A 13330-nucleotide genomic window follows, 5' to 3' on the forward strand; every position below is an offset into this window, starting at 1 on the left:
CCTCGGGGCACGGCGCCTCGAGGTCTGGGGTGGGGGAGGGTCTTGGGACATGACGCCTCAACGTCTTGGGTGGGGGAGGGCCTGGGGGCAAGGTACCTCGAGGTCCAGGGGTGGGGGAAGGACCTCGGGGCACGACGCTTTGAGATCTGGGGTGGGGAAGGTCTTGGGGAACAACACCGCAAGGTCTAAGCGGTGGGGGAGAGCCTGGGGCACGACGCCTCGAGGTCCAAGGAGTGGAGAGGAGGGCCTTAGGGCATGGCCCATCGAGGTCTGAGGGTGGGAGATAAAAGGCCCCGGGGCATGGCGCCTCAAGGTCCTAGGGGTGGGGGTGGACCTCAAGGCACAACGCCTTGAGGATCGAGAGTGGGGACATGGGGCCTAGGGCACAACGCCTTAAGGTTCAAGCGGGTGGGGGTAGGTCCTAAGAGCACGACGCCTCAAGGTTTAGAGGGTGGGGCCTCGGGACACGACGCATCAAGGTCTGGGGGTAGAAGTGGGGCCTTGGGGAACGGTGCCTCGAGGTCCAAGGTAAAGGCCTCGTGGTACGGCGCCTCCAGGTCTTGGGGGTGGGGGGAAGGCCTCGAGGCATAGAGCCTCAAGGTCTTATGAGTGGGGGAGCAGTCCTCGGGGCACGACGCCTCGAGGTCTTGGGGGTGGGGGAAGGCTTCGGGCCATGGCGCCTCGAGGTCCGGGGGTGGAAGGGCCTTAGGGCATGGCACCTCAAGGTACGAAGGTGTGACGGGGCCTCGAGGCACGGTGCCTCAAGGTACAGGGGGTTAAAGGGCCTTGGGGCAAGGTGTTTCAAGGTACGAAGGGGTGGGGGCCTCGGGGCACGGCGCCTCGAGGGGGTGGTGGTGCCTCGAGGTCTATAGGGGTGGGATGGGCCTTGGGACATGGCGGCTCGAGGTCCGTGGGGTAGGAGTGGCCTCGATGCTTGGCTTCTTATGTTCCGTGGGGGTGGGGGGTTCTCAAGGCACGGCGCCTCGAGGTCCGAGGGGTTAGAGGGAGGGGGGGCTTAAGTAGCCTATATAAAACTTTAGCATTCTCTGGAGATAGTATTCTCCTTCTATATTTCCTACATAAAGTTCATAATAATTACAGAAAAAGTTTTACCCAATATCGACCCTTGATAGAAATTTCAACTAAGTTTCGTCAATTACACCAACATCGGATATCACACCCATCTCACTTAGCTACTTCGATGACCAACATATATTAAAAATTGCCTCTTCATTATTTAACTAGAGCTTTAGTTCACCGTTCTTTATATAAAAGCTTTTTTAGTGGCTAAGAATGGTTGGCTCAATATGATTGGACTTGAAAGTCCACCTCACAGTTTAGAATCACAAAATCTACAAAAATATGAAGGTCTCCACCTTTAATGGCACATCATACATAATTGTTATTGAACGCTTCACGGTGTGAATTGCCATCAATATATGCATTATAGCTGGTTTAGGAGATCCCAAGCCCAACTCTGTCAACATAGCAAGCGTCGTTAAGTTTATACAAGCTCTCAAATCACATATTGCCTTAACAAAGTTGAATTTCGTTATAGTACATGAAATAGTAAATGCCCTAAATCTTCTTTCTTCGCAATAAGAGAACGAGATGAAATTGTACTAAACTGGTGGAGATTATCAATTGGCTCAAAGCTCACACTTGTCTTCCTTGTCACTTTTAACATATCAAGAAAAGAATATTTTTTTTTCTGTGTTTTACCGTCAACATTAAATATTTATTTTTCAAATCATTTTCAAAACATCATTTAACAAAGGATAAGAGGATAGTGTGGTATAATACTTAATTTTTTTTCTTAATGGGGATCCCAAATCAAACTGTGACAGTGAAGGGAGGGAGTAATTGATAGAATTTCAAAATTAATTTACTCATTGAAAAGGTTCTATCTTTTTTTCAAACATTAACTTTTTAAATAAATTGAGGGTATAATAGATTTTAAAAATATATTTTTTTTATTTTTATTTGTCAAGAGAAACAAGTAAAAAGGGACAAGTTAAAAGTCAAAATTGGACAAGTAAAAGATGAAAGGAGGTAGTATGAACGAATGAGAGGAGTGAGTACTTCAATGCATGAGTTTTTGTTGCAAATTTTTTATGGTGATTAGTAAAACAAGTTTCTCAGCATTTTTTTAACAAATCTTGAATACTCTGAATAGTACATTTGTAATTTTCATGTTCATATAATAACGAAAGCAAAACTTCCATTGATGAGCATAATGCAGAAGCACAGTCGAAGTTGCCAATCAAAGAAATTACTGGCGTCTCTTTATCGATGTGAGGAAGGGTTTTTTGAACTACCTATTTAGTTCAGTGCACTGCAATACGATATGAACGGGGAGCAATCAAGACTAGAAGTCTGCAATTATACTCGAGCGATACACAGTGAATGACCATGCAGCTAGATGATCTGTAAGACCATGATAAGAATTAAGACTGCTTGATCCTAGCTGACAAACCATAGATTGCAGCTAGATGATTTTTGCATGATTTAGGATCAATGGATGTTACTGGCATGAATTTAGTTTATACATCATTTAGGTGTGTCAGCTGAGTAACTCTTAGCAAATGTTGCAAATCGTTCCAACCCTTGTGTCAGCAGGTTTTCAGTAAATGGTTTCAATGCCTGGATAATATTTGAAAAGGTGAAAAAATATATTATAAAGTGAAGCTTGAAAATCAGAGTCTCTGCTATCATAATAAATCTGCAATCTCATTGTTTGAAAAGATCTCATGCCTAAGATTTTAAAACAAATGTGAATAATATAGGAGTTAAGAGTGCTTACTGATGCCACTGGAACCAACAGTTGAGGCACTTCATACGAAAATGTAAGCTGAAAAAAAGGAGAAGCACTTGTCAATTTTGAGCCGCAAAGACCAAAAGGATATAGCTATTTCTGTCAACACATTCTCAATTGTATGGTTGCCTATAAGAAACTACGAGAAGAAAAGGTGCAAACATTTATTACCCCTTCCTGGATAGGATCTTCCAAGATTATCCCATCCATAAGTATTTGTTGTAACAATAGTTGATGTCTAAAGGAAAAGGACAAAGTTATGTTTCAAAAAGTAAAATTCTCACTTCTATGATGCAGGATGATGGGCCTTTGGGGAAAAACCGCACAGCTCCCCTGCAATTTGAATAAGGAATTCATCATAAAACTGTTGATTTGTTCCAAAATAGTGAGAATAAATGTATCTTTTGTTCATAGGATTGATCAGAAAACATTATGTTTCAAGCTATTTTGTAGTTGCCAACTGTCTTACTGAGATTTAGACCAGAAATATTCTGCCACCAGTCCCAAAGCAACATGGTTTTATTATCTATGGCCTATTTGTCTGGTGGAAGAAAAAACTCTTTATGACTTCCAGTTCAATGATACAGTCCACAGTTATATGTTCTGTTTAGTATTAACCAAAAGGAAACTAGGTTTTACACTACCTGTTAGGAAGTCCCTCCAGAGATCTCCAGTGGATCTTCTGATTTGGCGTAGGCTGTAAAACAGATTAAAACATTGAGAAGCTGAGGTTTAGGATCAAAGAAACATAATGAGGGAAGTGCTTAACTAAAGGGGCATTTTACCTGCATATTTCGAGCGAGCCATGAATATTCAATGTTCTGCCCGAAAGCTTGATACTTCAGCGACCATCTTGATAAGTCAGGCTTATCCTCCAAAATCTGGCAAGAGAGTCTAACATCAAGTTCCCTTGGAATGAAATTAAGTTTGTGAGATGAGCTGTGTAATGGATGTCTGAAATAATCAAGAACAAGAGCGTCGACCCTTAATTGTCAATACATCTGCATTCGACTTCAATTGTTTCTTGTGAGTGGTTCCTTTATATCCAATATGCAAATCAAAAATCTAACAGTGATACTCACAAAGTGAAGCACGAATTGGGACAGATCAATAGATAGTCGAGATGACAAAGAGAAGTAATCCAGGATGCAAGACACAGCATACTACCCAGCAATATGGGCAAAATACTTAATAACATCCTGGGAAGAAATTGTAAAGAGAGAAGGTAATATTTCCTCCATTAAATTTATACGACACTCTTCCCATTTTAGAAGTCACCAATATGTGTAACATCATTCCCCCAATGATATTCAAGAATTTTGACTCATTTCACTTAATTTTAGACTTCAACCTATTAACATTTCCATTCATTACTCTTAATATTTTCTTTCTCGACTACTAGTTTGCTACCGGTACTTAAATTTTGCATCCAGTCAAACAAGGTCTTATAAAATGAGCAATGAAGTAATACTGAAATGCATCAATCAAGAAAAACAGCCAATAACACCATATCTAAACCAAAGAGAAGGTAATAAAATTGAGTACATATGGAATGACTCTCGGGTAAGCATAAATGCAGAGATAATAACATGGCATTGCATACCTTTACAGTTGAAATAAAAGGCATCCATTCAGGAATGGCCTCACGATCAGAATAACACTTATAAGCAACTGAAATGGGCACATCTACTTCCTTTTTGATCCTGAGTTCATCATAATTCAAAATTTCTCACAGTTAGATTGCAAATAGACCAAAATAGAACCCAACCACCACATATTTGGCAAGTAAAACCAAAATCACAGCTCTAAACAAGTAATTAGATGTAAAAGAAGATGTTAACTTACGTGCAATCTTGCCATTCCATGACAAGAGAGAGCGGCCTGATCCTCATGGGAGAAGGATAAGAGATCCTTCGAGAGGATCTAGAGATGCTGCAGTTGAGTCGGTATTCGCCGATAAAAGAGGAGGAGGATGCATTAGTTGACTTTCTTCTGCCATTTAGCGAAACAATGAGCTGATGATTGTGATTTAGGTTGAGTATGTGGGAGGCAGAAGAAGAAGTTGCAGCTGCGGACATGGTTACTGGAGAAGGTACGACGACGGCTGCAGACATTTGGAGGAGAGTGGAGGACGAAAAGATAGGCATGCCATATGGCAATTAGGCCACCATGGATTCAACGTTTTTTATATTCTAGTCTTGTTATATTTTTTTATCAAAGAACTGAATAAAAAGATAGCTTGTCTTTAATGATTATTGTAGAAATGCACTTTAAAAATAAAAAAAATATCCGAAAAACAATATTATTAATTCCCTTGCTTCCGAAGGTAATCTAATCTAACAATAAATAATATGCTATCATGTGGCTTCAAAGTTTGAGTAGGCATATTACTCATTTTATTAATGTACATAATGAACATTTGGTACTTTTTGCTCCTTGTAATAACTAGATTGCAACAGGCCTATTCCTTGTTGATGGTGCTAGCGACATGGATTTTAACTAGGATGACGGACTGCAGAATCAATGTGTAATAACAATTTACATTGACAATGTAACCTTCCTCTTTGAGCTCATGAGTTATTATGCCCTATATATTTGCACATCGCTCGACTATAAGCATGCTAGTAGTTGAATCAGCTGAAATAGGTACACCTACAACGTCTATGTAAAGGCCTAAGCATACGAAGTTGCCCAGTCAAAGAAAATATTGATGTCTCTGTATCCATGTGAGGAAGGATTTCTTGGCTACCTATTGAGTTCAGTGCACAGCAATATGATATGAATGAGGAGAAGTCTGCAATTTTAGTCGAGCAATAAACTGAATGACCATGCAGCTAGATGATCAGTAAGACCATGATAAGAATTAAGACTGCTTGTCCTAGCTGACAAGCCATAGATTGCAACCAGAAGATTATTGCAAAGATTATTGCAAGCTATACAACCAATGGATGTTAATGGCATGAATTTAGTTTATACATCATTTAGGTGTGTCAGCTGAGTAGCTCCTAGCAAATGTTGCAAAGCGTTCCAATCCTTGCGACAGCAGGTTTTCAAGAAATGGTTTCAATGCCTGAACAATAGATGAAAAAAGTGAATGTATTGTAAAGTGAAACTTGAACATTATACTCTGCTATCATAATAAAACTGCAATCTCATTACTTGAGATGATTTTATACCCAAGCAAGGTTGAGAGGATTGCATATATTTAAAAACTAATGTGAACTACAGTTTCTAATATAGGAGTTAAGAGTGCTTACTGATGCCACTGGAACCAAAAGTTGAGGCACTTCATATGAAACTGTTAGCTGAAAAAAGGAGAAGCACTAGTCAATTTTGAGCAGTCAAAGACCAAAACAATATAGCAATTTCTGTCAAAAGGTGCAACACATTTTTCTGCCTCTTCCTCTATATGGATATCCCATAAGTATTTGTTGTAGAAATTAATGCTTAATAAAGATCAGTCAAAGTCTAAAGGAAAAGGACCAAGTTATCCTTCAGGCTTCAAGTAAAGTTCTCACTTCTATGATACAGGATGATGGGCCTTTGGTAAAAAATCGCACAGCTCCCCTGCAATTTGAATAAAAGAATCATCATTAAACTGATGACCAGTTTCAATATACTGAGAATTAATGATCTTTCGTTCAAAGAAATATAGAATTGATCAGAAAACATTATAATTCAAATAACTGTTTAACACTTTGCAGTATAATGATACAGTTCACAGTAATATGTTCTATTTAGAATCAACCAAAAATTAACTAATATGCACATTACCTGTTGGGTAGTCCCTCCAGAGATCTCCAGTGGATCTTCTGGTTTGGCGTAGGCTGTAAAACATCAATAAAAACTGAGCAACTGATGTTTAGGAACAAAGGAACATAACCAGGGAAGAGCTTACTGAAGGGAGATTTTACCTGCATATTTCGAGCAAGCCATGAATATTCAATATTCTGCCCGAAAGCATTATACTTCAGTGACCATCTTGATAGGTCAGGCTTATCCTCCAAAATCTGGCAAGAGAGTCTAACATCAAGTTCCCTTAGAATGAGATTCAGAAGATGAGCTGAGCTGTGTAATGGGTGTTTGAAATAATCAAGAACTAGAATTTAGACCCCTAATTCTCAATACATCGAAGAACTAGAATTCAGACCCCTAATTCTCAATACATCTGCATTCGACTTCAACTGTTTTGGGTGAGTGCTTTCTTCATATACAAAGTGCAAATCAAAACCAATGATACTCATTAAGTGAAGCATGGAATGAGACTGATGAAGAGATAGCCAAGAAGTAATTAAGGATGCAGGGTAACATCCTGGGAGGAAATTGTAAAGAGAAACGTTAGTATTTCCTCCGTTCAATCTATATGCAACTCTTTCCATTTAAAATCCCCAAAATGTGTAACATCATTCCCCTAATAACATTCAAGAATGTCAATTCATTTGTTTTAGACTTAAAATTTTTCTCTAGCAGAGTCATTTCTAACAGTATACTTCAACACTTCCGACCATTAGTTTAACTTTTTCTTCCCCGACAACTAGTTTACTAGTGATATATAAATTTTGCATCCAGTCCAACAAGGTCATAAAAAATGAGCGATGGAGTAATACTGAGATGCATCATTCCGAAAAAGCAGTCAATCAGACCATTCAAACAGTTATGCAATCTTAACAGTTTATGTGCAAAGAAAAGGTAATATACTTATAATTGAGAACATTTGAAAGCTTAAAAGCTCGAACGCGCAGATAACATGTCATTGCATACCTTTACAGTTGAAATAAACGGCATCCATTCAGGAATGGCCTCACGATCAGAATAGCACTTATAAGCAACAGAAATGGGCACATCTACTTCCATTTTAACTCTGAATTCATCAAAAATCGAAGATTCTCACAATTAGATTACAAATAGCACTCAATAAACACATATTTGGCAAGTAAATCACAAAATCAAACAAAAAAACTCAGCGGTAAACAAGTAATTGGATATAAAAGAAGATGCTAACGTACGTGACATCTTGCCATTCCATGACAGGAGAGAGCGGTCTAATCCTGATGGAAGAAGGATAAGAGATCCTCCGAGAGGATCTAGAAATGCTGGAGTTGAATCGGTATGTGCTGAAGAAGGAGGAGGAGGATGCACTAATTGACTTTCTTCTGCCATGAAGCGAAACAATGAGCTGCTTGTGATTGAGTCTGAGTATGTGAGCGGAGGAGGAGGCGGAAGCAGAAGTTGCAGCGGCGGACATGGTAGTTGAAGCAGGAATGGCGGTAGTTGCAGACATTTGGCGGAGAGCGAAGGACGAAAAGATAGGCAGCCACGCCACTGGATGTGTGATTTGGGCCACCACTGGATTCAATTTTTTTATTTAATTAATTATTTTTAGTCAATCGGATATTTTCTTCTTTCGTTTCACAAATGTGACGTTCTTTTCTTTTTGAAAGTATTATGCATTCAAAATTGTGTATATACTAAAAGAAATATTTATCTACATGAAGCAATCAATTCTACCTTTTTCACATGGATAGCTTTGTATCGATATTTTTGATTAAAAAAAACGTTAAAGAAGAAGAGGTAAATTGAAGAAGTTTTGAAGAGATGTAATTTAATAAGATATATTAGTAATTCATTTGCAAATTATCAAAGACATGATATTAAGTAGGCCTGATAAAAAGATATAAGAGTCAAGAATTACGATAGAAAATTAATAGATTAAATATTATCTAGTTTTTTTTTTAATATAAATGTTATTATTATGTTCTTACTATTTTAATCTTTAATATTATTTGAGGTTTTATTTACATTAATTATGGAATTTTTTTTGACACTATCATTTCGTCTTCATTGATCGCAAATTTGCTTCATATTTATTTATTATAATCTTTAATATTATTTGAGGTTTTATTTACATTAATTATGATACTTTTTTTGACACTATCATTTGTCTTCATTAATCGCAGATTTACTTCATATTTATTTTTATATGTCAAACAAAAATAACATTTTCACCTTACATCAAGAAAAAATACAATAGCTTAAGTGAACTTCCTTTATTTCGGATCCTATATAGTAGTACTAAAAAATTTTGTTCAACTCTTCTCTCTTTTTCTTTTTAATTAATATTAACTAGTTAAATTTGATATTGTCATATTAAAAAAAACGAGTATCGAACAGTAATATTTCGATAGACGGATTTAAAAAGACACGCTTAATTATATTAGAATCACCGAACACTAATTATTGTTCATCACAAATAGTATCTAAAAAGAAATATATGCACTGGGTTTTTATTTCTTAGAAAAATTAAATCTCAACTAATCAAATTTTTTTATGTGTATTACTTCACATATTAAAACAAAATTCATAAAAATAATATTAAAAAATTTGTTTAAGTTACTAAATTTCCTGCACTAATTATAGATTTTTTACACTGTTGAAATTAAGTTGACATGATCAAATAAGTTCCAACTTCCAACCATGAATAACTTTTCAACTTTCATAACAAGTATTATAAGGTATAAAACTTTGAAATATAGAGGGATAATCAATATTATAAGTGACGTAACTTTTCATATTAACTAACAAAACTGCTACGTCTAGTAACTTGCATTAATATCCTAAAACTCTCTTACACGATCAATATATACATAAAATAAAATTAGTAGTAAATTAAATTTGAGAGTATCGCCCAAGTAATAAAATTTTGAGAACGTCCCGAAATTGCCCCTCTGAAACAGCTATATAAGTAGCCAGAGTTGATAGCTGTTTATAATCACTCGATCAGTCGCCACTCTTCTCCACTTCCCTCTGTACATTTTTCTTGCAGAGCAAGCTTTTCTCAAAAATGGTTCTGCAAATCTCTCTCGTCAACCTGAAGAAGGAAAACAGGAGAAGAGAAAAGGACTTCAAGTACAATGAATCAAGGTGGATTTACGATCCATACAATGTGTACGTCGATGAACATCGTATCCTCACTGTTGTCACCGGAAACTACAAGACGGTGGCCAAATGGATCAAGGAGGTTCAGAATACGGCTCCCAATAGCAAACATGGTTTTATTTTCGTCACAATCTGTGTGGAGCGCGATCCCGATATGAGTGGGCAGCACTGGGAGATTAAAGATAGCGAGGACTATCCCTACGACCTCCTTCAGGTTTGCACAGGTTCTCACTGCTTACTCTACCGCCTTCCTTTCCCTAAGTACGACGATGATCCTATTCCCAAGGCTATGAAAGACTTCTTCGCTGATCCTAAGGTTATGGTTATTGGAATGAAAATGCGTCGTATTATGCACAGGCTTGATGCTGACTTTGATATCAAGTTTACTAACCCTGTGGACATCAATATTTTAGCTGAGCTAGGTTTGCAGAGGCATGATTTGGATCTACGCCATTATGACCTTAATCGTCTATCCATGACTGTTCTGGGAAAATATTGGGACGTGATCAGGCCTGAAAAGCCGATAGCGTGGTTCCCCCAGGAGGCTCGTTGGTGGAGAGATCCTATGAATCCTGAGAAGATAAAATATGCTACTGTGGATCCGTATCTGTGTTTTATGGTTAGTTCTAAAATTCTGGATGGGATGGATGATACGTGGTACCCTGAAGATTTTGATGATTTCCTGGCTAAGAAAAAGAAGAAGAAAAGCAAGAGCAAGAACAAGCGGAAGAAGAAATTCTGATTGCATTGCAGAGAAGAATATGGCCGTAAATCCAGGAGGTTATAATTACTTAGAACTTGCAACCTACCTAATTCTCCTAGTTACTACTTGTTTCATTCCCTAATATGTCTGTCTAGTTTAATTTCTGTTGTTCATCTTAAAAATCTGATTAGTAGTTCGTCTGCAGTGTTACTGTTTCTGCCATTCAACTTGCTTTCTGTTTTTTGTTAATGATGAAGACTTAAGTGGAAATACAAAGGTAGCTTTGATTCAGCTGCTGGTTTTTCATCAGTATTTTTCTTTGTTTATCATTATTATGCTTGGATGCAATAAAAGTTGAAGTAAACTACTGGAGCATTGTTAATGGAGGATGGAAGTGGGAAGAAGAGAGGTTGACGTCCGCCATTAACATTAGGGTGAGAGAGTAGGAATTTGTTGCTATAGGAGAGTATGTTTAACGTGAACGTAGTAGCGCGTGGACGGGAGGATTTTTTTTGGTAGTGGTGCGTACACATACGGTTCAGTTTGTTATGATTCTTGGCTGCAGGCTATGAGTGATACGGCACGTGTCAGTCGTTATCGTTTTACCTTATTCGCTGTTAGAGCTTTTGCCAAAAAATGACTTACACCCTTTACCACAGTGTACCAATTCCCGTAATTACATTAGCTGGTAAAATAGGGACAGCGTCTCTTCCTCTTTTTTTTTCTTGGGGAGGTAGCAAATAATTATCCATTTTCTAGGTAACTGTTTAAATCAATTCGCTAAACTAAACTTGTAAGCTAAGAGAAAAATTCTATTCACTTTTCTGTGTGAAATTTAACATTAGATTAACGTAGACAGATTTTGAAGAGTTCTTAAGAAATAATTTACGGTGCATAAATCTTAAACTCATGACTATAATAGCACGAGTGACTACGACTTTGTATTTCTACATCGACTTTACCTTTGTATTTCTAATTTGCCTTTGCTATGAAATGAATTTTGAGATGTGAGCTACACTATATACATATTTGCATTGCATTGTTCATCCCCATTTGTCTTTGGCAATTTTATATATAACTAGTAAATATTCTCGCATTTTCTATAATGATGAAAAGCTTTACTGGATTTTATGAATAACTGTTCTTTTTAATACCTAAATATTTGAAGAGTCGTGAATATTTGTAAATTACAAATTTCACAGTTTCCAGTCGTGAAAATAGCATCTTACACAAATATAAGATAGACCACGTGCAATAAACTCTTGTGGACAACCCCTTTTAAACATATTCAAATCCAAAAGCAATGCTCCCTCCTCTTGCGATTCATTAAATATTTAAGATGGAAAATCATTCTTAGTAGTAAAATTTCTAATCTTTCAATTTTTGTATATTAAGAAAATTACATATTTTTCTATTTCATGTCGCTCCTCCGCAAATGCCATGATATATAAGTTCTTTAAAATTTTTATTGATACATATGATCTAATAAAGTAAAACTCGTAATTTATGAACCTACAATTTTCAATGAATTTCTGACGATTGTTGAGATCAACTTAAGAATTTACAATGATGATAAAAGTGTGAAACATAAAATAGATGATTGATACTTCAATATTTGCATTTTGCACCAAGAAAGTCTCCGTGGAGGCCAAAAATATTATTATTAGTCATACTGACATATCAATAAATCACCAAAATAATAATTAAAAAATAGAATTACATTCAAGTAACAATGGTTTTTGTCCAAAGAAATTACAAATACATAAAGTCTTCTACGGAATCAAAATTGTATTCTAGATTAGCTGTTCACCCGTTATTGACTTTTGTCTCCATGAATATATAATAAAAATACAGATAAGAAAAATGAAGATAAAAAGACTCAACCACAACAAAAGAGTTATAAATATTACTCTGTAATTAAAAAAATAATTAAATGAATATGTATATTAAGGAGTTATAATGGAATCAATATTCAACGTATCAATTGTAATTAAATAACGGGCAAAAGTTTATAGAAGCGAAAAAAAAAGGACCAAAAAGCAACACGTAAAATGTGCAATAAGGAAAATGTAAAATGGAGTACTAATAATTGTTTCTGTTGTAATATAGAAAAGTTGTAGAATCTAGAAAGGGTAGAATAGTCTTTCTTACTTAAAGTTAGTTATAACTACTCTTCAATTAGTTAGTTACAAAAGTTGTTAATAGTTTGATGTGTAAAAGAGCTATATATATAGCTCATTCTTGTACATGTTTTCAAGTCTTAACAAATATATTACTCTTTCTTCTTCTTCTTACTGTCATTAAGCTTCCATCATTTACGAACATGGTATCAAAGCCACTGCTTCTCAGTAAACACTGATGAAGTTGGAGAATCCGCAGAATCCAAGAATCACGATAGATTCATAGATTCAAAAAAANGAATCAGTTACTGATTCACAGATTCACAAGTTTCTCAAGGTTTTTTGTTGAAAAGATCTTTAAGTTCAAGTTGTTGAATCATTAAGTTTCAAATCTCAAATGGCAATTGAAGAGGAAAATGCAGAGTCAGCCAGATCTTCACAAGCCATTTCTGGGCAGAGTCAAGGTATCGATTATAACCATCCTTTGTTTCTTAATCCTACTGATGTTAGTGGTATGAGTATTATCTCGTTTCAACTGCTTGGTGTTGAGAATTACACTTTGTGGAGTAGATCTATTAAGATAGCTCTACTAGGAAGAAATAAGATGGGCTCGTTTCTACAATATGTTCAAACTCAGTTTGCTAAGAGGGTTAAAGTGTTGAGAACTGATAATGGGACTGAGTTTGTAAACTTAGAATGTCACAAGCTATTTACAGAATTGGGAATCTTACATCAAAGGTCATGTCCATACACTCC

General features: G+C 36.5%; 2 protein-coding genes across 2 annotated transcripts; both read right to left on the reverse strand.

The window, feature by feature from the left end:
* Positions 1–2201: 2201 nt before the first annotated feature.
* LOC107007954 lies at positions 2202–5043 on the reverse strand. The gene is made up of 7 exons (XM_015206816.2): positions 4661–5043; positions 4419–4518; positions 3601–3696; positions 3460–3512; positions 3100–3148; positions 2804–2851; positions 2202–2643 (listed from the first exon to the last, which is right to left on the reverse strand). The coding sequence occupies exons 1-7, from the start codon at positions 4960–4962 to the stop codon at positions 2551–2553; spliced, it is 741 nt and encodes a 246-aa protein (XP_015062302.1). The 5' UTR covers positions 4963–5043; the 3' UTR covers positions 2202–2550.
* A 629-nt stretch (positions 5044–5672) lies between these two features.
* LOC107007955 lies at positions 5673–8233 on the reverse strand. Its single transcript, XM_015206817.2, has 7 exons — positions 7822–8233; positions 7577–7676; positions 6730–6825; positions 6590–6642; positions 6334–6382; positions 6073–6120; positions 5673–5885 (listed from the first exon to the last, which is right to left on the reverse strand). The coding sequence occupies exons 1-7, from the start codon at positions 8094–8096 to the stop codon at positions 5793–5795; spliced, it is 714 nt and encodes a 237-aa protein (XP_015062303.1). The 5' UTR covers positions 8097–8233; the 3' UTR covers positions 5673–5792.
* Positions 8234–13330: the final 5097 nt, after the last annotated feature.

The sequence above is a fragment of the Solanum pennellii genome, chromosome 1 (genome assembly GCF_001406875.1).
Source record: "Solanum pennellii chromosome 1, SPENNV200".
Classification (NCBI taxonomy): domain Eukaryota; kingdom Viridiplantae; phylum Streptophyta; class Magnoliopsida; order Solanales; family Solanaceae; genus Solanum; species Solanum pennellii.

Coding starts and splice junctions, on each gene's coding strand:
- LOC107007954 (XM_015206816.2), bottom strand. CDS start 4,962: ATGCCTATCTTTTCGTCCTCCACTCTCCTCCAAATGTCTGCAGCCGTC. Junction 4,519..4,660: donor ATGGAATGGCAAGATTGCAC/GTAAGTTAACAT, acceptor TGATGAACTCAG/GATCAAAAAGGAAGTAGATG. Junction 2,644..2,803: donor TGTTGGTTCCAGTGGCATCA/GTAAGCACTCTT, acceptor AATATTATCCAG/GCATTGAAACCATTTACTGA.
- LOC107007955 (XM_015206817.2), bottom strand. CDS start 8,096: ATGTCTGCAACTACCGCCATTCCTGCTTCAACTACCATGTCCGCCGCT. Junction 6,643..6,729: donor GGCTTGCTCGAAATATGCAG/GTAAAATCTCCC, acceptor GATGTTTTACAG/CCTACGCCAAACCAGAAGAT. Junction 5,886..6,072: donor TTTTGGTTCCAGTGGCATCA/GTAAGCACTCTT, acceptor TCTATTGTTCAG/GCATTGAAACCATTTCTTGA.